The 25,456-nt window shown below is 41.0% G+C and overlaps 1 protein-coding gene across 4 annotated transcripts in view; it reads right to left on the reverse strand.

The window, feature by feature from the left end:
- Positions 1 to 313: 313 nt before the first annotated feature.
- Positions 314 to 25,456, reverse strand: part of shroom3 (shroom family member 3) — a 76,216-nt gene continuing 51,073 nt past the window's right edge. For all 4 annotated transcript variants that reach the window (XM_035946225.2, XM_023265855.3, XM_023265856.3 and 1 more), the window contains 21 exons: positions 24,797 to 25,116; positions 24,460 to 24,721; positions 23,251 to 23,300; positions 22,575 to 23,043; positions 22,095 to 22,382; positions 21,461 to 21,902; positions 20,538 to 20,671; positions 20,307 to 20,456; positions 19,338 to 19,813; positions 18,334 to 18,561; positions 17,981 to 18,191; positions 17,533 to 17,845; positions 15,473 to 15,549; positions 13,202 to 13,287; positions 12,419 to 13,082; positions 12,126 to 12,348; positions 10,892 to 11,031; positions 7,098 to 7,191; positions 6,633 to 6,798; positions 5,324 to 5,445; positions 314 to 2,968 (listed from right to left, as the gene is read on the reverse strand). In XM_035946225.2, coding sequence (XP_035802118.2) covers positions 2,576 to 2,968; positions 5,324 to 5,445; positions 6,633 to 6,798; positions 7,098 to 7,191; positions 10,892 to 11,031; positions 12,126 to 12,348; positions 12,419 to 13,082; positions 13,202 to 13,287; positions 15,473 to 15,549; positions 17,533 to 17,845; positions 17,981 to 18,191; positions 18,334 to 18,561; positions 19,338 to 19,813; positions 20,307 to 20,456; positions 20,538 to 20,671; positions 21,461 to 21,902; positions 22,095 to 22,382; positions 22,575 to 23,043; positions 23,251 to 23,300; positions 24,460 to 24,721; positions 24,797 to 25,116 — 5,308 coding nt within the window. In that variant the 3' untranslated portion in view covers positions 314 to 2,575. The remainder of the gene's footprint in view (positions 2,969 to 5,323; positions 5,446 to 6,632; positions 6,799 to 7,097; positions 7,192 to 10,891; positions 11,032 to 12,125; positions 12,349 to 12,418; positions 13,083 to 13,201; positions 13,288 to 15,472; positions 15,550 to 17,532; positions 17,846 to 17,980; positions 18,192 to 18,333; positions 18,562 to 19,337; positions 19,814 to 20,306; positions 20,457 to 20,537; positions 20,672 to 21,460; positions 21,903 to 22,094; positions 22,383 to 22,574; positions 23,044 to 23,250; positions 23,301 to 24,459; positions 24,722 to 24,796; positions 25,117 to 25,456) is intronic.

Genomic DNA, 25,456 nt, shown 5'->3' on the forward strand with positions numbered 1-25,456 from the left:
AAGATTCCCCATCAGTCAGTTACAACTGAAGAAACCTCTTGGATGAAGGTGAAACATCTTCAAGAACCTAAGAGAGAAGTCCGGTTGCTTCTTACTGAAGCTCCAAGGATCTCAAGACTGCATTATAAGAACCTGATCATTGGTGTTGTAGACCTCTCTCTCAGGAGCTTTTGACCTGATAAAGTTCTTTGAATTTGTGTCACATCGATCTACTAATCAGATTACACAGCATCCTGATACAAGTAGGACAAATATTCCTGTGTTTCTAAGTGTACAAATGTAGGACGACTGGAAAAGAACAAAAAGTCTGACAGTATTTACAAAATACATTTATTTTGCAAAAACCAGGAGCCGCTGTGTTGTTTTTTTTTTATTGTTCTTAATTCTTTCATAAAGTGAACATTGAATTTCATCCAACGAAAACCAGAAACTTGTCTTGAGATATTCTGTGGTGCCTCCGACAGTAACAAAACAAACAATGATCAACAGTAAAATGAGGATTATTAACGCGGCACATCGTGTAGCTGGAAGTGTTGGCAGAATATGTAAAAGGTGCTCACAAAACTAAACATGGAGGTGAAGAGTGAAAGAGTTTGGAGTGAAAAACTGGTAAAAACCTTCTTCTGATCTGTTCGTTAACAAATAAATATTGACCCTGTAGAGCCGAACTGAAGGGAAACCAAATGATGCCTGTTCATCAGTTGACTCCAAATGAAAGGGTTTGCTGGAAAATTACGGAAGCCCAGAGAGGACAACAGTGATATCAAACAAAGATAAAAATGTCAAGAAAATAAATAAAGTGATTGTGTTGTGATAATAAGAAATGAAGGTTCAGATCCCGTAAGAGGAAAGAAGGTGGTTGAACATTTTAAATGTATATCTTATTAAAGTTTTATAGTTGTAATGTTGAGATTTCTTCTCACAGGTTTGTTTTCCTTCTCATATGTTCATGAAAGCAAAATTCCAACATTTACTGTTCTGACAAAATATTTCCAGCAATTATAAAACCATATTTAAATAAGATTAAAGGGGCACTTCGCTAATTTCAGTTTAAATTAATGCTACTAAACATATAAAACAGCCGTGTAATGCCGTCTGGAGGAGCTTTTCATTTTTATACACAACCGTTCATCAGGCACAGAATCCTAATAAATGAACCCTGTTGAGTTGCATTATGGGAAATGTACGAAAAGTCTGAAAAGTTTTGCTTCCACTGCATCGATTTTGACATTAAAAAATCTGTTTCTGAAGTTCATCAACTGTCTAAAAAGTACAATAACTGCAGCAGCAATGTGTTAAAATGTGTTTTTCTTTTGTCTTTTGTAGGTTTTTTTAACAGGACTAACCAAAACCGTGGCAGGCAGAGCTGCAAAAATGATTTTACTGCTGAGATTAAATGAAGAATCTCGTCGTTTTGCTGAAACAGACATGATTTGCACAGTTTTATCAAAGTAGTGCTGCATTTCTTGAAGGAGATGTTCGAGCATTTTGTTAATTGATGGCTGTGGCTTTGCTGGAATGTCGACAAAAGTTGATCTGCACCCAAAATTAAAACCATTTATGAGCAAAAATACCAATTCCAGCCTCTAAAATGTGATTTTTTCAGTGTCTCATATGGTTCTAAATTAAATATCTTTGGGTTTTCATGTATTATTCCTCTTTAATTATCCTTTTTGACCAAATAACTAAAACAAACTGAGATATTATTCGGGTGTTAAACTAATTGTTGCAGTTGTGGCCAAGTAAAATGCAGAAAAAACAGTATTTGTGCCTTAAATTTGAAATTAAACCAAGAAGATATCTGCAAACTTTTCATCTTTGGACACTTTTCACTTCTAGATGTCGACTGTTTCATGACAGGAATCTTTTAAAGAGGTGGAAAACCTTTTTTTTCATCATTCAGTGTAAATTCTGCTGCAAACAGTAGTCAGGCTGCTACAAAGTGCTACAAGCTGCAGGCGTTCAGGCAGTAGTTGTTACAGTATTCTGTGCTTTTTTTTGTTTGTTTTTGCAGTGAAACAAGAACCTCCAAATTTGGTGTTAATTTATAAGTTTCCTGTACATGTGCGAGAAGTGAGCAGGTTTCGTGATGCGTTTCTTTGCAGATGATGGTGTTTTCTCTTTGGGAGATCACCTGCTGGAGGAAGGTTCCTGAAAGCACCGTTCAAGGTTGTTAAAGGACATTTCCAGAGCATTTGGGAGTTTTGGCGGATTGAAAACACATCGCAAAACGTTGCAAAGATGCAGGAAATTATGATGGAAATATCCAACTTTCTTGGGAAACCTCCGACCTTAAATCGCCTGGTGGCCTTTAAAATCCCATTTCAGAGCAGAGTGTAGTTAGTGGTTAGTTGGCAGCAGCTGGTTTTAGTCCACTTGGAGCTGGTCGCTGGTGTTCAGGTGATCAGACGTCTAACAGGTGTGAACAGAACAAAGCGCTTTAAAGGCTTTTTCTGCTTCGTGTGTGTGAAGTCTGCATAGTAGTTTCAGCGTGAGCAACGTCCGTCCTTCATGTAAAAACTACGTCACTTCAGAGCATCGCTTCAGTTTTTAGGGTCACTTCCTATCCGTGACGTCACAGTGATGTCACAGTGGTGGTTCTGACCGGGAGGGCGGGGCCCGGGATCAGAGAAGGCGGCAGAAGCGACGGGAACGGGGAGGAGCACAGCGTCGGGATGGGGAATGCCGCCGACCAGCCGTGAGCCTCGGCCAGCTCCGGCGGCAGCGTCTCGGCCAATCGCGTCAGCTGCTCCTCCCCCTGCCGGATGAGGTTGTCCAGGTGGCGCTGGCGAATCAGAAGCGAGGGTTTGGCGCTGACGAAGCGGCGGTAGTCCTGGAGCTGCGAGTCGCTGAGGTAGCCGGACAGGATGGACTGGACCACGCGCTGCCGCCGGTCCAGGTTCTCCTTTAGCTCACGGGCGTCGTCGGTTTGGCGAAGCAGCAGAGAGCGTTTGTGAAGGAGGTTTTCCTTCAAAACAGATTAAAATTAAAATCAGTTTTATTACTAATGACACCCAAAACAAGCTGCAACAAGAGAATAAAGAACAACGCAGCCTTGTAGTTCTGGTAAAAGGTTGTCTGCAACCTTTTTTCTCCAAAACTATGGATATTTAAAATGGTATCTGTGACATTTTATGTTAACAGATCACATACTTTCTGAGATAATTTGTTTATAAAATCTGCCCGTCGACCCACTTTCAGCAGGGTTTTTCTCACGTTGAAATTTGAGTCTGTTTGAACAACAATATCTGAGGAACTATTAAAGATAAAAACCTGAAAATGTCTCTGTTATTTCTCATCATGTCATTGATTCAGAATCTATAATGTTGGACAAATAGGTCAAATATTCTCTGTTTATGGTTATTTTATGTTAACAGGAGCTGAAGTTTAGTTTGTTGCTTCTGACTAGGATTATTTCCTCTGAGTCTGTCTGGATGTTCTATTGAACATGACAGCTCTGTCACAATAATACAAAACTAAACATGTAGAATATTTTAACCCTTTGATGCACAACATGGGTCAAAAGTGACCTGAATCCAATGGAAAATGGGTTTCTCCTCACCCACACTGTGCATCAAAGGGTTCGTATGAAATACATGATCACAAAAATGGAAAAGAAAGTGTCATGTTTCCCCACAGAAACTAAAATAGTGCTAGATCCAAGTAAAACAGAGTTCTGGAGTTTATAAATGATTCCGAAAATAGAAGTAATAAAACTAATTTTTGTTTAATATGGGCATATTTTTCATTTTTAACCCTACTTTGTCGACATAAAAATTGATTCAGAATCTTTAATATTGGACAAGTAGATCAAATAATCTCTGATTATGGGGGAGAGGAAACATGAAAAAATGTAGGCCGTCTTGAAAAGTCCCATTTTTGAGTATATTAACAAAAACAACTGATCATCTAGAAGTGAACTGGTGATATTTTCTGAACCACATATAGCTGCAAGTCACAATAATACAAAACTAAACATGTAGAATACTTTAATATGAAATATGTGGTCACAAATTAAAAAAGAAAGTGATTTTTGCTGAACTTTTACAACTGATTGAGCAGGTTGGACAAGTTGTAGCACAAAAACTTAAATATTAGTGGATAGTCTAACGTCAGTCCTTCTTTTTCATCCTCAAAATGAACTTACCAGGTTTTCCTCATCAGTGCTGAGACTCTAATTAGTCAGTTAACTGATTATCCTCTAAAGGCCAGACACCATAAACCTGAAACCCAACACCTGACTCCTTCTTTAAATCGGATAATTACACTCATTAGCTGCTCTCTTTGCTGATGATGTTAGCAAGTTGTTGCCATGGTGATCTGTTACATCACTTCCTTCTAAAGTGCATTAGAGAACACATGATGACTTAATTCCTGATTCTGCACATCTGGTTTAAAATGACTGACACATCTGGACCCTTAGATGTTTCTTCAACATAATTATGACACTAAACAAACAGGTAAAGGCGACTGTAGCTCCCCCTAGTGGCTGCAGTGCAGCAGGCATGTTAGGAATTCATAGTTTGTAAAATGTTCTCGAGGAAACTTGTTTGAGTATTCAGAAATAACCCCGTCCTATATGTAGAAGAATGCTGTAGCTCATTCAACATGTGGTCTGATTCTCTGATCCGTGAGTCCAGAGCAGTAAGTAAGTTACAGTGAAAGTTAATATTTGATCAGTGAGTTCACTCTGAGGTTTTCACTTATTATGTCACAGTGAGATCAGTACAGATAAAGATGAGGTAAACATTAACAGACTCTAGATCACAGGTTAACTTTTCAAGGATTTGAGCTCATTCTTTCTCTGTGAGGCCCTCAATGCTACTCGAATGCCTCAATTAAACACTCCAAAACTGTAATATTCTAACATACAAGACTAAAGAAAGAACTCTGTGGTGGATATTTCTATCTATAAGATAGATATATAGGTAAAACTGCAGATGAACATGCAGCACGTTAGACGTTTAGATTCATGCCAAACCATCAGGGAGGCGTCTGATTGGTTCAAACTTCATTCTGCTGCAGAACAATGAACCCAAACATGCAGCCAGAGTCATAAAGATGCAACATTAGCTAAAAAAAAACAACAAAGAGTCTTGTAAAAGATCACGTGGCCCCAAAAAGTCCTGATCTTTGCATCATGGAAGCAGAAAAATGGGACTAAATCATTACAAGAACTGTGGAAAGTTCTCCAAAATGCTTGAAAGAACCGACCTGCCAGGTAGCATAAAAGACACATTCAACTAGTTTTTCCTGCATATTTAGCGTCTAAAGTGTTTGTAGTCCTGCTGATGTCATACAGGTGAGTTTATTCCTGTCTCACCTTCTCCTCAGCTGCATCCTCCACCGTCAGCTCGTCTCTCTGCAGAACCAGCAGAGATCGATCGATCCTCGACATCCGGCTACACAGAGACAGCAGCAGGTTCACGATCTTCTCCAGATCTCCTGCAAGAAACACCGACAACCAGGTGAACACCCCAACCTCTGAAGCACTGCAGGTACAACAACATGGACCTGGTAACCGCTGTAAAGGTGGCAGAACTAATCAGCTCATCTAGAAGTTGGTAGGTTGATCTCCAGCCGCCTCAACAAAACATCCGAGTTCCTCCAAATGGCATCAGTGAATTAAAGTTTTAAAGTGTTGTAGAGCCTTGCTAAGACATAGAAATGCTTTGTACACTGTACGTTGTTGGATTTAGTTGGTTTATTATTGGTCTTTTTGGAGTCTTGTTTGAATCTTGTGACAGTTTTTTGTGTGTTATGTATTTATGCACCTTGAACCACCTTTATTAGCACGTTTGATTTTTGTTTAAATACTTTCCTGCTTATTTTTTGTAAAATCTAGTGTGGCTTTCTTACTTGTTTTTGTTTGTTTAATGTTTTTTTCTACTCTAGTCACCTTGTACAGTAAAGTCTTAGTTGGCTTTTAGCCATTTTGAGAGTCCTGTCTGGTGCTTTTGAGTCCTTTGGAGTCCTGTTTCTATATGTTTTTATGATAAAAGATTAAAAAAAGAAAACGTTTCTCCCAATGGCATCATGAATGAAATATTTAAAGCACCTTCTTGAGGTTAGCTAAGATTTAAAAACACTATATTTCTGTTAAAATCGTCACCATCTGCTGCTTCAGAGGGAGTTGTTGGATTTTTCTCTATGATATCGTGAAGTCATCACTTTACTGTGCCCTGAGATGACTCGCGTTCTAAATTGGCGATACAGAGATAGAATTACAATCAACGGAATTCATCATTAAAGTCTCGAGTTTGGAATTTGACTCCTTTTATTGTACTGCTTTGAAACCGAATGAATAGAATGATTGGTGGATTTGACTAAAACATACTCAGCTATATCCTCTATTTTCGTTTAAGTGGGACCATAATTTATAAAATGTTCACTACACTGTTTTCAATAAGTCTTGAAACTACAGACTGAGACCATAAACTAATTAAGAAACTGCTTCCCGAAGTAGCAAATCAAGTGAGAAGTCAATTAATTTTCTCATAGATTTCTACAGAATCTGATGTCTGAATAGTCGCCCCCTGCTGGTTGTTAGTAAGAATGCAGCTTTAAAAAATCTTCAACTTTCCAGGCTGCATCCATCTTTAAAATCCAGGTGTAGCTACAGGTTGTCGTACCGATGAACATGCTGTACTTGTCCCTCTCGTTGGTTTTGAGTTTTTCCTGCACCAGCGTCTCGATGTTCGCCTCCAGGACTCGATGGTGTCGCAGCTCGTCGCTCAGCGCCTCCTTCTCCCTCTGCAGCGCTGCAACGCTGCTCCTCAGCGCTTCACACAGCTCCACCTGGTGGACGGGAGGAGAAACAACAATAATCTGGAGTTCAACCTGCAACTGATGGACTTTTTTACTGCATCAGAACACAGAAAGGTGAAAGCAAAAGAGGAAATATTGTCCAAAAATGTCAAATTTATGGCCCAAATGTGGAGGCACTTTAAAGATTCTCTTCTCTGTATTGATTTGTTTATTGGTTGTTTACTTTTTATATTCAGTTTGTGTTTCTAGAAATAGCAAGTATTAGTATACCAGTGACCTTAATAAGTAAAAAAACAAGTAAATAACTTTAGAAGAAATGTGTTTTCTACCTTTCTGGTGTTGACGTCCTTCTCGTCTTCATCCAGATCGGTTTCCTTCCCTCGATCGGAGCTCTGAGAAGGATCACAGACACCATCTGGGATCCTAAGAACGAAAGAAGACACATTTTGAGTGAATTTTCATCAACAAATTATTTTCTGTTTATTTAAATGTTCATGTTCACAAGAAGACATTTCAGTAAATTGATCAAAAGGGTGGAAGAAGCAGAGCACAAACAGGAGGAGAAAGTAACGATCGACAAAGAAATAAGAATGAAAACGTAAAAGTAAAGGAAGTCATGCAATTTGTACCAGTTTTTTTTATCATAATATATTTCTGTATGCGTCTTTAACTGTGTTTTATGCCAATTATTGTGGAATACTTTGTAGTGTTTGACATCTTTATTACACAGGAGGATTTAAATTCGTATCAACTCCTGTTAGAAACATTACAAAGAAGAACGAAAAACAGGCTTTAAAGCAACAAAATACAAATTAAAGACTAGAAACCTGTTCAAGTGACATTTAAAAAGCAGACTGAGAGTTTACTCTATTTTAACACAATTCTACCAGCTGACCACTAGATGTCAGAGTTCTTCCACTGTTTAATCCACCTCTGTTTTAGTCTGACACTGAAAAGTTCTATAATAATGATGATTTAGAAGTCAACTAATGATATTTTCTGAACCACATGTAGCTGCAGGTCACATTAATACAAAACTAAACACGTAGAATAGTTTTATTGTGAAGTACTTGAACACAAAAACAAAAAGAAATCTATTTTTGTTGAACTTTTATAACTTATTGAGCTGTTTTGAATCACAAAAACTGAAATATTGGTGGAAAGTCTAATCTAAGGAGAGTTCTGGAGTCTCAAATTGGTTTTCTTAATATAACTAAGAAAAAAATGGGCATATTTTGTCATTTTTATGCTTTGTAGGCTGGAGAAACAGAGCAAACTTACCTATCATACTTATTGAATTCATAAACCTGTTGGACGAGATGTTTGAAGGTAAATTCTTCCATCAGTTCCTATAAATATTCATGTTCTCACACTTCAACTTCCAGTTTGTGACTCATTTATTCTCAATGAAACACAAAGTAAGATAATCTATTTTGATTCCATCCAATAGTTTCCACAACGACCAAGAGAATAAATTTACCACTAAAGTCAAATTAAATATCTGTCAAGGAAATAAACCTTCCCACTAGAAAAACCCCAACACGTCTACGTATTTGTTTATAGTTATGTTATGCTGGTAGTTTTACTGGAGTTTGTTTCCTGGTAGGAGGAGCTGCAGCCTTAAAGTCAGAAAACCAACATTTCATTAATTCCTTCAATGTGACAAGCTGTGGCTGTTTCCAGATCAGTATCCAGTAAATCTGATGAAATCTATTTGTGACTAAATGAAACAGACTCTGTGTTTGGACGCTGTTTCCTGTCTCTGCTGCTGAGACGTCCATCAGGTTTGTCTGGTCTCTCCTGTCTGGTGACGAATCACAGTTTCACCTTCATGTTGCCTCATCGCTGCCGTTAGCAGCGCAGCTAGCAGGTAGCGGAAGAAGGGGTCAAAGTTGGCTAAACTGAGCGACCAATGGCAATGAAAGTCAAAGAAAAATTAGCTATTTGTGCAGCTAATAGAAGCAAAAGAGACAGTTTGTGTGTTTTTAGTTGATGGATGCAACACCAAGACCTCAAAACATGAACAGGTGAAGCTGAAGTTTAGTTTGTCGGTTCCGGTTGTTTAGGATTATTTCCTCAGCAGGATGAATACAAGCATCTCCAAATCAAAAGTGGTACATTATTTGATTCAAAATAAAGCAGTAACTTCATTATTTTTTAATAATTATAAATTATCTGTAACATGGAGACAGGATGGATCAGGAACTAACGATAAATGCCACTGTGAACTTACATTAGCAGCTCAGCTAGCATGTAGCAGAAGAAAGTGTCATGGTTGGCTAATCTGAGCGACCAATGGCAGACTAAACCTGCATCCTACATAAACTGACGTATAAGCCAATAAAAACAGCAACAGCAGTGAAAACATGTACCAATTTGCTGGAAAACTACATCCAACCTGCACCTTAATGTAACTTCACAAAGAGTGTAGCAGCAGAAAAAGTCTCAGAGGTCAACGGTTGGAAAACACAACCTTCCTGTCTCTTGTGAATGAGGAAACCTTCTTTCCATGAACATCGCCGACAAACCAAAACACCGTCGAGATGTCAGTGACTTTAAAACCACCAGTCCATCTGTTCTGTCAGCAGCAGATAAGAGCAGGACACCGTCAGCAAACACAACAAGGAAGATAAACGTCGCTTTACAGGAACGTTCAGCTCTGAAACTCTGAAACTTTGGTCTGAATCCTGAATAAACAGCTACAGCTACAAGAAGCACTTTAAAGGAAGTTCACTCCAGCTTTAAACAGCATCAGTCAGCGATGATTAGTGTTGTGTTCACTGCACCGTTCTTGAGAATCTTGTGGTTTTAAGTGACGAATTCATCTGCAGACCAACACTACAACCAAACCAACCAGACTAGACCAAGAGTGCAAAGAGGGTTTAACAGAAAATCATTTTCTAATCTTGTTAACATGCTTACATGGAGTTTTAACAATAAACTGGAAGATATATCAAGTGAGATTCTCACATTTCTACCTTCAAGCTGCAGTTTACCGATGATAGTCTCAAAAACAAGGATTCAGACAAAAAACAATTGTAGGAGCTTCAGTAGAAATCAATCGGACTTCTGTTCTGGGTTCTTCAAGAACCCACAAGACAAGAAGAATCCTGAGGTCAATATTAGTTTACTGTAAAAGTCTGATCAGCTTACTAAAGTTTAAATATTCTTCAGTCATATTTATTTCCTCTTTTTAGGAAGATCTTTTGGTTCTATAGCCGAATTAACCACCAAAATATGGTAACAGGTAGTCGGGTAACAATAAAAAAAGAATTAATTGCACCATAAGTTGCTGTGGTTTGATCAGTTATCATCAAACATGGGTTTAGTTTTCAAAATTAACTCATAATTAAACTCTGAAGGTGATTTTAATGTACATTTCTAACAATATCTCAAGTTTGTGATGACTGTAGGTGAACTTTTTCCTCTTCTTACTGGACTAGACATAGTCTCTACACATCGAATAGTGACATTAACTAAAATAAGAAACTACATGAGCATGAGTTTTTTTATTCTTATATTGATAAAGAGTTTAACTTATCTATATATGACAGCAACAGTATCATAAAATTACTGAAATTCAGCTATTTTAATAGGTTTTGGTGTGACAATCCAAGATCTCTGCAAGTTTCTGAATCATTTCTAGTGTTTCCTTTGGCTTTAATTTCAAGTTAAAAAGGTTTAAATGGAAAGAAATAAAGAAGAGACATTTATAATGGGGCTGCACAGTGGTGTAGTGGTTAGCACTTTCGCCTTGCAGCAAGAAGATCCCTGGTTCGCGTCCCGGCTTTCCCGGGATCTTTCTGCATGGAGTTTGCATGTTCTCCCTGTGCATGCGTGGGTTTTCTCCGGGTACTCCGGCTTCCTCCCACAGTCCAAAAATATGCTGAGGTTAATTGATCATTCTAAATTGCCCGTAGGTGTGAATGTGAGAGTGATTGTTTGTCTCTGTATGTAGCCCTGTGACAGACTGGTGACCTGTCTAGGGTGTCCCCTGCCTTCACCTCAGTCAGCTGGGATAGACTCCAGCACCCCCCATGACCCTAATGAGGATTAAGCGGTGTATAGATAATGGATGGATGGACATTTATAATGAAGATCTGAGTCTTGATTTCTGACTCACCTGTCCTCCAGTTGAGTGCTGCCTCTGCGCTGTGATTTGCTGATCAGTTTGCTGTTGGGAAAAATGTCCTCCATTAACTCCACAGTGGATTTTCCTCCCCAGGTGTCCAAGAGGGGCAACATAGACGGATCCTGCAACACCTGGAGACAACGAAGTAAAGGAAAAATCACAACTAAATATGATGAGAAAGGCCGAATCTGAACCAAAGACAAAGTTGGAACCATTAGTGGACCAGCCAAAGTAGATTTTTTCCACTGTTGGGGAGTTTACTTGTTAATAATTGAACTTTCTTTAACCATATGTTGGATCTTATGCAAAAGTCTGGACTGAAATCTGATGTGTTTTACATAGTCCACTCAAATTTTGTTGCACAATGACAAAAAACTAATCTTGAGTCTAAATTACTGAGTGAAAAAAAATATGTAGGTGGATGCCACTCAGAATTTAGATTTTTAAAGTCATTTTTCTTTCATCAAACTGAACCAAAAATGACAGAAACTGGTAGCTTTTCCTACTTGAATAAAACCAAGCCATGTTTGGTAACTCACAAGTCAAGTAAGTATCACGCACACCATTTATTACACCTAAATTTGCACAAAAATACAACTTAAAAGTGGATTTTTCGCAAACATGGTTGTTTTTTCTTTTCACTTAACTTCATCAAAACACACGTGTGGTGTTATTATTTACTAGTTAAACCATTTAAAATGAAGATAAGATCCTAGTCACTCACTTGCAATTTGACTTTATGAATATCAGTGATCAAAGAGGACCCAAAATGTCACAGATACCAGTTTAAATATTCACAGTTTATGATAGAAAAAGTGTTGAAGCAAACCAGAGATGGTCAAACAGAAGATGAAATAACAGTATTTCACAAAACGAGTTTAAAAGCAGTGAAATGAGACGTTGTAAAGTCAGATTTACCTGAAACAATTTGGTTCTATCTACCTGGATGAGTTGAAATGTAGACAAACCTGCTGAATGTCAGAATGTTCAGTTGGATTTGGCAGATGTTTTTTGCATCAAATAAGGCAAAACCCAAAATCTGAACCACTTTGACCTTCAAAATTACCCTCAAATTCATCATTTTTACATCCTCAGACTGGAAAAATCCTGCATGGACGCCTGCTACTAACCTGCAACGCTGTAAAAAGCAAATCTAAAGAACTTTTATGGGTTTGGCTGGTTCACTAAAAGTCAGAGAAGAATCTTTTGGCCTCCAGAAACCCACCAGCTGCCGAGCTAAAGCCTCGACTCTCAGCTCCTCTGACGTCTTCTCCCTTTTGAGCAGCGGCTGGTAGTCGAGGTTCAGGTTGTCCTCGATGGTGGAGGATGTTGTGATGGAGGTGATGGAGGAAGGTTGTGGTTTTAGAGGAGGTGGAGGACAGATGGAGGAGGTAACCGGTTGGGGAGAAGACCTTCTAGGGGAGTTGTTTAGGAGCTCCGAAGTCGGACTAAAGAGAAGACATTTGTTAGAAAATCCCTTTCAGTTTAGGGATAAATAAATCTAAATCGGAAACCAACCTTTCTTCAATCGGCTGCTCGTCTTCCGGCTCCAACTCGACCGGAGGTGGAGGAGGAGGGAAGTCCTCGATGATGTTCGTCTCTTTGATCTCAGAAGGATTCTGGAGGAAAACCTCGTCGAAGTCCTCCAGCTGGAAACCTTTAGAAGCTTCCGGCGGCTGCTGGAGGTCAACGGAGCTGCAGAGGTTCGACTCGGAGATCCTTAGTGAGGAAAGATGCTGCCGGACGGACGGATGTGAGGCTGGAGGAGGCGGAGAACTTCCGCTGCTCCTCCTGTCCAGCTGGAAATGTGGCAGCGGAGTTACATCTTCTGCAGAAAACCCTCCGGTCGCCTCCAGACTGAAAGCTCGGCTTCGGCGAACATCCTTCGGACTTTCCTCCAACATGTAGGCGTCGCTCATGCTGTGTCTGGTCTGAGTTTCTTTGTTATCAGCAGAACTTCTACCATCAGGTCCTGGGATCTCTGGGAAGCTGATGGCGTCCAGGTTGGCTCGGCTCAGCTTCTCTCCGACCGGCCACTCAGCTCCGTCCTGAGCTCCAGGACTGGAGAAGGGACACGGCAGGCCGACGGAGGCCGCCAGGGTGGAGGCGCTGTGGACTCGCTGCCGTTCGCTGTTCCTCTGACGATCCCGACGGGTGACGGGAGTCTGGGAGGAACCTGGATCTACGACCACAAGAGGAAGAAGGTCTCTGAGTGTCGAGTAATGCAGCTAGAGACAATATTAGACAATATAATAATGAAAAGTTTGATGTTGTCTGACAGATTATTTAGATTTTACCCACCAATTGAAGCTCCTGCAGGCTGGAAGACGTTCACAGAGTTCTGGGATGTTTGAGGAGAAACTGCTGATACGTGAACGTCTGCAGGTCTGATGGGAAAATTAAACATTATTATTATTATATGCAATGTTAAGAAAGAAAATCTGCAATATTTTACAATAAAAAGCCACAAAACCACATAGAAAAAGAAAGAAAACCAATGAAACTGATGATTTGTAAAATAAAACATAAATATAACAGATAGAGTTTGATTAGTCTGAGTTTGATTTTAGTTTCCTCAGAACCGTTTCAGACCTAATCAGCTGTCTGTATCAGTAATCAGGATTTATTCCTTGGTGTTCCTGGTTATATTCAGATCTGAGTAAACACTCTCTGGATTCCTGCTCCGACCTCCGACCTTCACATTTTCACAGCAAACATATTTAAGAGTTTAAGGATCGTAAATCCCCAAAGACTGAAGCTGGTATTCTGTTTATTTTCTGTCTCCTACCAGGGAGTTTCCTCAGAATTCCTCAGTTCCTCCCTCCTTTAACTCTTTTAACTCATTTAACGCCTTTAATTTTTTTAACTTTTTGAACTTCTTTAACTACTTTGATTTCTTCAACTTCAACTCTTTTAACTCTTTTAGCTACTATTACTTCTTTAATTCCTTTAACTTCTTGAATTTTTTGAACTTCTTTAACTTCTTCAACTTCCTTATTTCCTTAAACTTCTTAAATTTTTTAACTCCATTAACTCCTTTAACTTCTTCAACTTCTTTAACTTCTTCAACTCTTTTAACTTTTTTAAACTCCTTTAACTTCTTTCACTTCACATTTCATTTTCTTCCACCTGAACCCTTAAATCCTTAAATTACTGTTATTTTAACACTTTTACTTTCAGATAAATAAAGACATAAACTTGTGCAAACCCAACTTTAACATCTTCTCTAACCTTTTTATCTCACCATCCTTCAATCTTACTTCTTTTTTACATCTCTTTCCCTATTTTTATTTTCATTTATCCTTTCACCTCCTCTCTCATTCCTTTCTCTATCTTTTCCTTCTCATCCCTCCATCCTTCCTCTTATTTTCTGTTTTTTTGATACCATCATCATCATCAGATTCATGGACTCGTTGGACCACAGCTTGTTTAAAATAGCTAATAGCCTGAAGCAGAGACAGTCTGACTGTCAACGGCCTTTTATGGAAGAGAATCAAAACACTGCAATCAGAGAAGATCTAAATCCAGCAGCAAACAAACATTTCTGCTCAGACGAGTTTAAATCAGTCGAGTTCAGATGGAAAACATCTGTGTGAAAATACGAACCTCAGATTCTCACTTTTATTTGTTGTCTTTGGTTTGTGTTTGGCTCTGAAATCCATATTTTATTGATTATTTCATTGACAAAAGGTTTACTAAAGATGGACTGATGCTGCTCTAAAGGCTAAAAGATGCTCACAACAAATACTAAGTTTACTTATTTTTCCTGTTTGGGAAATATCCTCACTTTTACTTTTAGCCCCTAAACCGTTTGCCCAGTCATGAACTTGACATTTCTTTTAAACCAAATCAGCACATAAGAATGTACAAAACCTAAATTATTTACATATTTTAATCTGTACTTTTTAGTTTATTTTCATGTTTCTCTTCTATCAATGTGCAAGCAGCATATTTTTAAACTTTGGTGCTTAATTCTGCCCTACAGACATTTATTTTTGTTTATTAGTAAATATAAAATGTATTTTTTTTTTTGGAAAGATGAGCAACTCAGTGCTCTTGTTTGTCTTTTTCAAGCTAAAAAGATTTATCGAAAAACAGTAAAACACAGACGAAAGACTGAGAACCCAAATTTAAACTATGCATTGACCAACTATCACATCTAATATTCAGTATTTTCCCAATTATTGGCATTATTACTCTTATTGATCAATTCTCGACCAATTATTACATATATTATGTCATAAATACTGATATTATTTTGATTTCTATTTATCTGTAGTCGCTTTATGATCCTAAACAATGCCCCGCCCACAGCTCTATCCGATTGGTTACGCATCACAATCAACAGCCAATCACCAATGAAGAGTACATCTTTTAAAAATATCTTTCAATTAAGCACATAAACATAAATAAACAAATGAGTTTTAGGGAAATTGTTAGTTGGAGCTCGTGTTATTCTGAATTTTGTTATAAAGATTTCCATCCTTGATTAGAAATAATCAATATTGGTTTCGACCCCTCATTTGAACCATCAGCTGTTTCTTCACACAGTCTAAACTGGATTTAACATACCTGTCAGCAGCTAGAACACAGCGTCCAGGTTCAGAGATGAAAACGCCAAACATCCTCACATCACCTGGCAGGAAGTCCTGAAACACAAGACGAAGATTTATCACTGGAGGATTCACATCTAAAGGCGCCATACATGGTAAAAACCAGAACAAGGAGGTCGTATACCAGCATATATCAGAGGAAAAAGCACAAGTTCTCTGGTTCTTTCCATAAGACTGGATTTTTACATGAATCCTGAAAGTAAACGCAGAAATGAACCATCTGGAGCGGTCATTTTGCTAATTGTATTAGCATCTGGGTATAGTCGCAACTATATGGGTATTTATGGGTGTAATACTTTCTTGCACATTTCCTCAGATGGTTCCAGGATTTCGTAGAACTACAAGAGCAAAAAGGCTCATAGTTCTGAGACAGTATCCACAATAAGCATCAACTAATTACTTCTACTACCTTTTACGGTACCAATACTTGAGGTTTTTAACGCAGCACGTCAACTTTCTGGGTCGTCTGACAGTAAAATGAGAAGTTTGTATCCAAAGGTAAAAACACCCACCTATAACCATCTCTAAGACTTAATAATCATATTCTGTATCTTTAATTTATAGAAAAACCTGAATTTAAAATAAAGGTCCTTGGCTACAATCCCATTAGGAACACTGGAGTTATATGTCAGTGTTATCCTAAACCGCTATGTCCCTTTCTTACCCAAATATTCATTTATTTTTTAAAATTGTATGACATAAACTTGTAAAACAGTGGCTGCTCCTGAGATTAATTCAGTTAAGCTTCTATATTCATTGGTTTTTCGTTGAAAGTCTATGGAACTCTTTGTCTTTTTTATACTTATTGGTGTTGTTCTGGCGCACTGACCAAATTGCATTGGAAAAAATGAATCTTATCCTGATGCAATTTCCCAAAAACACATCAGTTTGTTTAATCCAGAGCTCACAATCCGGTAACTGCAGGTTTTATTACAAATAATTCTGTTTCCACAAACCACAGTGTGTACAGTGGCCTTATCTTTATCTGATAAAGGGGCTTCCTCCTTTGTGAAACCCTTTTTTTGGACCATATAAATCAAGACTGACTAGAAACGCTAATTATTCCTGTTAATGTCTCTGAGCCATTTACAGAATATCTCCAGACTGTGGAATCACATGTCTGACCACAGACGTTATCAAACCAAAGGCCTGCCGTTCCTCCACCGAGCTGGAAGCTTCATCATGTTTAATAAAAGCAGGACTGCCGACGCCCTGCACCGAGATCTATTGTATAAAGTAAGACCTAAGCCACTAGACTGAACTGTAATGATGTTTATGAGCTCCTCTGATGATTGAAGAAGATAAAAGACAAAGTGATCCTTTACCAACCCGGTGAATACGTGTATGATGTATGTGTATATATACATGTGTGTGCGCGTTATCTTTGCCATCATCCACATCGGACAGCGCCCAGCCGCCATCGCCGGCTCTCTGGCACCTCACAGGAAACTCTGAGGATTCTGGGTATTTCCTGTGTGACTCAGGACAAAATGTCATCAAGTAAAGGGTTCGAGATCTTTCCCCAGAAACAACATCTTGAGTCACTACCAACCTGGCCTGGGTTTTTAACAGGCCATTAGCCATGTGAGTTACGGATGACTTTATACATCTGAAACTCCTTATCAGTCAGTCAGAACTGATCAAGCATCTTTGATGAGAGACGAAATGTCTTCAAGAACCCGATACACAAGCCGAGCTGCTTTTACTGAAGCTCCTAGAATTACAATGGCCTGGATGACTGAGTGATTTCACATTCTGACCATCTAATTTCATGATAACAAGACTTTTACTAACTGAGTATTGGATGACATCTTAAACGTCTTCAAGAAACTAAAAGAGAAGTCCAGTTCCTTTTCACTAAAGCCCCTTGGATTACCATGACCTGGATGACTGAGAATCTACTCAGACACAGTTCTAAACAGCTGACAGACACACATTACCCTCGAAAAAAAAAAAAAATCATAATTTTATCATTTTGGCTCTCAATATTCACTGTGAGCTCCTGGAGTGCAGTGTTACCTGGTTCAGTATCTCTGCAGTGGGGGATGACCGAGACCGGCTGTGTTGAGGAGAAATTTGTCTGTCCTTGGCTTGCTCCAGGAGATCTTCGGCAGAGGCTGATTTCCCGGACCTCCGAGCTGAACCGGCCCTCTGCAGAGCCCCGTTGAGCTGCTTGGACAGTCCCAGGCTGATTTGAGGTTCTGCGACTTGCCGCTCGTGGTCCGGCCGTGGGTCTCTGGTGGAAGACTGACTCCGTCTGCTGATCCCTGCTTCATGGGTGAGATCTTGTTGGATCTGGGTCTGGAGCTCAAATATGGAGCCAGGAGGGGAACTGAGAGAAGAAAACAGGAAGAAGTCGGGACACTTCCAAAGTCATCAGGCGTCATCTTCAGGGGACTATGATTGGCTAACAATACTCATCCCTAAAACCTAGTGTTAGATGCAGCCAGTGTCTGGTTTTGGTTACCTAGGTGGTGGTTGCACTGGAAGCCTCGGTGTGGTCACCCTGCCTGGGTAAAAAAGGTTGGACTGGAAGCTCCGAAGGTCGCTTCCAGGAGGGAGGGTTGAAGAGGTACGCCTCTCCCCAGAGGAGAAGCTTCGATCAAGGCCAGAGTCCTGGAGGGAGAGCATGCTAGAGGTGGAGGAGAGGCTGAGGGTGTCCGAGTAACAGGAGGAGGCTGAAAGAGATGAGAAGAAAACAAAAGGAAGGTACGCTTAAGTAATTAACCAATTCCTCTCACACTATCTAAGCTTTATCTACTCTTCAACCTACAACCCTAAATCAATTTGTTTTTCTTCTACATATCAATTACTGCCCACCTGTATGGTTGCCGTTATCAGGTTGTATATAAGCACTGCGAGGCCTCGATCCACTCCTCGATCCTCCCTCTTCTCTCTTCACACCTCGTTTCCTTTCCACGTATTCGGCGAGGGCATCCTGCTGAACTTGCCGAAGGTCGGGTCTTGGTGTGGGGTTCTGAGGAGCAACTCCACCAACACGACTTGCCACGAGTTCAAACATCTTCCGTCGGTCTGCCACACTGGTTTCTGGTGGACATGGAGATAAGGGACATATCCTTTGGTTAGGCGGGGCAAGATTTTTCAGATAAACTTAAACATTGACTGAAATACTGACATTCTGTTGAAGCTCACTGTCTTCCAGGTAAAGACAACTGTCAAATTGATGCAAAACTACTATTCAACATTCAAAAAAGGCCATAGGGCCCAAAATTGATACCCAGCCCTTGCACATGGGTATTCTTAGTACTTTTTCTAACGCTGTCACCAGAACAACACCCCAAATTCTTGAGCAATACCAAAACAATTATTTCAAAGAAACAGCATGAAGACTAAGCAGCCACAGGACAACTTTGTATCAGTAAACGTCTTGACAAATTCTAGGGTTAGGGTTTAAATCAGCATACATGATTAAAAATCTTACCCAAAACAGATGCTAGCTTTGGTTCTGAAAGGCCTCCATAACTGGTGTTAAAGAGGATTCTTGGCAAGCACTCAAAAGTATCTAGGTCTAATGTGGAAACTGATTCTCCCTTAACTAGTGAGCTTAGTGCTAAAGCTAGCTTGCTGGAGATGTCAGCTCTGCATGAGTCTCGTGGTCTTTCAAGTCATTTCTCAATAATTAACTGTTTGACTGTTATCCAGAAAATTGCTTTGCAGGAATTTTCTTTCACAAATTTTTGTCCTCGATAAATCGCATTTCCGATACTTCACTAACTGGGGACCGAAGGCTGGCATTAGAATAGTTTGGTCACAACAGGATAGAGGTGTAGAGGGTCACTTCTAAAGTTTCTTTCCTTTTTTACCTCCTCCACGCCGGAAAAGGGCCGCAGTCTCGGGATCTGAAACCCCAACTTCGTTCATGTTCTCTGGCTCCGAGTATGAGCGCTTCTTCTGGTCCGCCGTCAGACGTTTGCGGCCACAGATCCGCATCAGAGCAGGAGGTCCAACCGGCGGGACACTGGGGAGGGCTGGTGGGTCCGGGCCTCGAACATCGGGGCTGACCACATGCCTCTCCTTAGGGGCGTGAGGGGAAGTGACCGACGGTTGGGCCTGCGGTGTGATTACGATGCCCTGTGGTTTGGGCATTGTTTTGGGGCCTTTTTTCTCCAGAGAGTGGTACTTGGCAGGGACAGGTGGAGGTTGATGGCTGGTGGTAGAGAGGACAGTAGGAGGGGCTGCAGGAGGTGGGGAGCTGCCTGAGGAGCTGAGGTCTCGTCGTCTGAAGGAGATGGACTGTAGGACATGAGACTGGGCATCTTTCAAGGAGTCCCTGTAAGATCTGATTAGAAACAAGTTTCCAACATTAGGATCATAAAACTGGCCTCGTAGGGGACTCACCATAATGTCGTCCAACCCTGAGCAGCTGAAGAACCCTGACCTACTGAAGGACTCTGACCTACTGAAGGATCTTATCTTCTGAAGGATTGTGACCTATTGGAGAACTTTGAACTGGTAAAGGATTCTGACCTTCTGAAGGACTCTTGAATGCTGCAGGACTCTGATCTATTGGAGAACTTTGAATCGAAAAATGATTCTGACAGGCTGAAGTACTCTGACCTACTGAAGGTCTCTGACTTGCTGAAGGACTCTGACCTCTGAAAGACCCTCATCTATTGTAGGACTCTGACCTACTGAAGGACTCTGATCTCATAAAGGACCCAAAACTACTGAAGGACCTTCTCTCTTTGGAGAACTCTGACCAGCTGAAGAACACTGACTAACTGAAGAACACTGACCAGTTGGAGAACTTTGAATTGTTGAAGGACTCTGACCTGTTGGAGGATGTGTCCTGCATGGGGACCAAGATCTCCTGGATTTCCTGTCTCCAGGGAAAGTCCTTGCTGCTGTCTCCTTCCCTAGATCCATCCAGCTGGAAGGTGCTTCTGCTCCTCTGGAGGGCTGAACTAGGATCTGCTGGAGTCCTGAACAACACATAGAAACGTAAATGTCTTTATCCTTTAGAAGTTGTTGCCTATCTACAGTTATATCTGCAGTACTTCTACCTGTATTTCATGTGTTCACTGCTGCCTCCCCGGTAGCTCATGGTCCTATGGGCTTTGGTCCCCTTGGTGCTCCTCTCCAGCATGTTACGGAGGTCTTCTGCTCCACAGGGGGTGCTACGACCTTTATCCGTCATCTGATTAAAAATCAGAAAACATAAAGCAATGAAGCAGTAAAACAGTGAACAAGGGGCAAGTTTTAGAAGGTGGGTTGAGTTTGGGATGAAAAAAATCTTGATAAGTCAGAAAGATACTGTCATGGTCAGGTTTTAGTTAGTTAATGTCCTGTTTTATTTAGTGAATCTGGTTTCCTAGTGTGTTGCTTATGTTTTTGCTGCATCCCTTTGTCTGTTGTCCCTCCTTTTTGATTGCCGTCATTAGTTTTACATGTGTTGTTTTCTCAGTTTGTTCTGTGTCATGTCTTTTAGTCTGTCTTCACCAGTTGGTCAATATTGTCTTCCAGAGTACCATTATTCTTATTTGTGTTCTTTGTTTGCTTTGTCTCCATTTAATTTTCACCCAGGTTACGTTTTTGTACCATTTTCAATTGTGTTTCTTTGGATTTGTTTCCTCAAGCATTCTTTTGTCCCTGCTGAACAAGTGACTGACTAATCTGTTCGTCCTATTTATTGTTGTCGGCTGTGCTTTATGTAACTGTACTCCGCGATTGTTGTGACTTTGTTCTGCTGACTGTAGAGTAATTTGCCCCACGGGGACATTAAAAGATTCCTTGATCCTTGATCAGGTATGGACTTTTTGTCTCATTCTCACCCACTATTGAGAAGGTTTGTCTGGTTCAAATTTCTTTTTGCCACAACTTGCCTGCATTTGGGTCCTATTTCCTGATTCTACTGCAACACACAACTTTGCTAATAATTAATCATCATAAGAAAACAATGTGATCACAAATTTAAAGTATGAGTTACCCGTAGATGCGTGGCTTTGTTGTGCGGGTTGGTGGTGCTGTGGCTGCGCTGCTTTCCAGCTCGCTCCCGACACTCGAAACGACTGACCTTCTCCAAAACAGAGAGGCTGCGGGCAGGCCGTTGCGTGACATCGCTACAGCTACTGTTGCCGTGGCTACTGCCAGAGATAGTGCTTTCGGGGCTGGCGCATCGCTGGACCTCAGCGAGTGCGATCTCCAGGCGGGTCAGCGGGTGTTCTCGGTCTTTGTCCTGCTCTCGGTGGTCCCACTGCTGGTACTGCAGAGCTGCTGAGTCGCTGAAGTGACGGGGTGACGACTGCGAAGCGGAGGTGGGCGGAGCCTGAGGTTGAGCGTGAACAGGTAAGTGGCTAGGATGCACCTGTCCTTGGGCGAGCCTGGGAGATGTCACTGGTTCTGAATGAACGCTGCTCTGGTCCATTGATCTAAAAGGAAGGGAGGAGAAAACAAGGGGCAGGAAGTGAGAGATCAGGAGAAATCAACTGAGTTCGCTTGTTAAACATCATAAACCCAATCATTGGACGTACTGACCAACCGTCATGGAAGTTGCTTTTGCCAGAAATTTGACGAACCTATGGGACTCAAACCTATGACACTGATCCAGGATAACTTCCTACCTGCTCCGGTCTCCCCAGGAATGGCCCGGTGGGTAGGGGTCGCTCCTGCCTTGTGAGGAGAGGGGCCTGAGGTCAGGGGTTGACTGCATCAGAAGATGGAAATCCTGGTTCTGGTCCGGGTACACTTGGCTGTGGGGTCCCTTGCTGGTATGAATACGGGATTCACTCTGATTGTAAGCTACTTGGTGGCTTTGAGGCCTTTGCGCCACAGTTTGGCCGTCTGATCCCCCTCCAGTAGTTTTCATTGGAGGTCTGTAGGGTCCAAAGTTAGACTCTTCATGTTGATGCCTAATGAAAGTACAAGACAGAGTTAGCATAAATGACACTGATTTAGCAAGAAATAGTTGCTATACGAGCGTTTAGAGAAAGATTTGTGGACAATTTGACATTTTTAATAGTGGAATAACCTGATTAAACTGTTGTTAGTTTAAATGCTACCACTTTGTTGGTTAATATATCAATGAAAAAGTAAAACATCACCTGTCTGCTTCATGTGCCTGAGTCCTGAGCTGTGTAGAGGCAGATGCTGAATAAGACGAGAGTTGATGCGATGAAGAAGTGCTATTTTGGTATCCATTTTCCATAGCCGACATCCTTCCATCCCTCCGCCCCTCCGCTGTTCCGTCATCCCTCCCTGCGACCCCCTGCAGCCCTTGTTGTTGTTGCTGCTGTCGGCTGCTCTCCTTGGCCAGGGCTGGGTAAACTCCTGAGGGACCGGGGCTGGAGCTGGGCATCTGTGCGTAGTGTGGTTCAGGCTGGGGCACTGGGTACACGCCGGTGGGAAGAATGAGGCGGGTGGACTGGGGAGGGGAGCCTGCAGAGGAGGCTCCAGTAGGGGAGGGCGGCTGGGGAAAGCCTCCGCCCTGCCGGGGCTTCGTGGTGGGGCTGCTCTCTGGACTTTTCTCTATGACTGTGTGGAGCTGACCCTCGGCGCCGTAAGAACCTTTAGCTGGAACCACAGAAATGACACCAGTTTCAGTCAGTTTTCTCTTCCATTCAGACTTTCCTTAATGAGAAACATAATACACGGTACATATTTAGTTTTCTATATTTTCTCTGATTCTATATTTTGAGAATCTTATGGACCTTTTTCTACACATTTTACTGGTGCAGTGCCGTTTTTACTATGAGTACAGTTATTAAATTATATCCGTACCTGAGGCAACAGGGCCACTGGAGTGATGCCAGGAGCCTTTCTGCAGAGACCTGAATAAAACACATTAGAGTAGATAAAATCATTGTATACAAGTACATCATATTTTACAACAACAGCTGGAATGTGGATGAATGCATTAGACGTGATAAATATTGCATTGTAAAGCACTGCATCATGATGTACGGCACCATATCGTATCATGTTACACCTTGATACAGGTAATACTTTTGTTGTACTTTAGTTTGTTGTATCATGGTGGGTGGTACAATAGTGGAGCATGTTGTACTACACTTGATGATATTGAATCATATTCTAATATACTATATATCATAGCATATACTGTATAGTAACATATAGTAGTGTATTGTGTTGTGCCATTCTATTATTGTATTGCATTGTATCCTAATTTATTGCATCCTATTGTATCGTATCGTAACATATTGTATCTCAACATATCAAATTTCATGTCCGATAATATTTGCCCACCGATATTATCGGTCCGATATTGGTATAAAAATGTAATATCAGTCAATATCGTTATCGTTTTGTTTTGCCTATCATGAAAACCAATAAAATAATGACTGGATTTCACAGGCATTTACCAGCGCGCAAATGATGACATCATCAAACTATAGCCTCAGGGAGGGAGGGAAGAAGGGAGAGTGTGAACTGTTGAGACAAAAAAATAAATATGGTATTTTTCTATAACTTAAGTTGAAGTAATTTTCTTATTTTGCACAGACAATGTTTACATTTGGAAAGCCTTGTTGCATTTGAGAATGCATCCAATGGGGCATCACAATAAAATTAAGCATGATGTGTTAATTCCACCACAGGAGATATGTGATGTTACCTAAAATTAGTTAAATTGCTCACATATATCAGTTGACATTGGAATCAGAAATTGAGAGTTGGAAAATATCAGCCTATCGTTTATTGGCAAAAAAGCCAATATCGGACATCCCCAATCATAGCGCAACGTGTCACATTGTTATTTTACAACAACGTGGTTATTCCACAAAGTTAAGAAGGGTTCATTTCTTGACTTTTAAGAGCAACACCTCTACTACACAACTTCAAGAGAATATCTTTGTCTTGATAAAAGAAGATATTTTGGACCATTATCATTAGTACTATTACTGTTGTTGTCACATGGTCAATTTTTGTGTGAGAATCAGTGCTTTCTTGGATCTGATGGGTCCTACTGACCGTAGTGAGCGGGCGTGGTCCAGACTGGACCAGGAGTTCGGTCTCTCGTGGTTCCTGGTGGCGGCGTAGCTGTCGCTGCGCCTCGGTGGAGCCGGCGCCCCCTTCAGGCTCTCGTAGGAGCTTCGGCTGGCTGCCAGGCCCCATATCGGACCAACACTGTGTCTGTTTGAAGCCGGAGCTCCTCCACCTCCACTGCTGCTGCTGCTGCTGGTACTACTGCTACCACTGCTGCTGCCACGGTAACAGACTCCACCCACCGAACCTGAAGCAAAACACAATGATGTCATTGAATCCAAACTACTAAACCTGTAAACTCCTCCTGAAGCAGAAGCTTTACCCTGGAGGTCTCGGTTCATCCCTGGTCTGGCTCCACCTCTAGAGTCGGTGCTACGTAGCATCGCGGCGGACGTAGAGTTCAGTTCGTGCTCCTGAGAAAGACCCTGCTGGGCGTCGTAAACCGTCCGGATGTAGCGGATGTCGGCCTGCTGCATCTCCCCACTTCCTCCTCCTCTCTGGGGGACGGTCTCCAGCGAATAGGAGCGCTCCGGGCTGAACGAAGGCGTGGAAGCAAGGTACTCTGGGATACTGGAGCTGGTGGAAAAGGACGAATAGGCCGAGTCTCGCTTGCTGTGAAGGTGGTCGATGCTGTTGGACGACCTGGAAGACGACAAATGACAAAAAACATGAATATTTAAAATGATTTATGTGACATTTTAACTTCATGTACTGAGCACTTTTTTAGATTTACTTTTTAAAAACTGCCCGTCGACCCACTTTCAGCACGTTTTTCCATACATTGAAATTTGAGTCTGTTTGAACAACAATATCTGAGGGACTATTAAAGATAAAAACCTGAAATTTTCTCTGTTATTTCTCATCATGTCATTGTTTCAGAATCTGTAATATCAAAGAAGTAGATCAATTAATCCCTGATTAGGGGTGAGATGAAATATGACCAAAAAAATCACAAAAAGTTCCATCTTTGAGCAGAAATTAT

This window comes from Amphiprion ocellaris, chromosome 17 (genome assembly GCF_022539595.1).
Source record: "Amphiprion ocellaris isolate individual 3 ecotype Okinawa chromosome 17, ASM2253959v1, whole genome shotgun sequence".
Classification (NCBI taxonomy): domain Eukaryota; kingdom Metazoa; phylum Chordata; class Actinopteri; family Pomacentridae; genus Amphiprion; species Amphiprion ocellaris.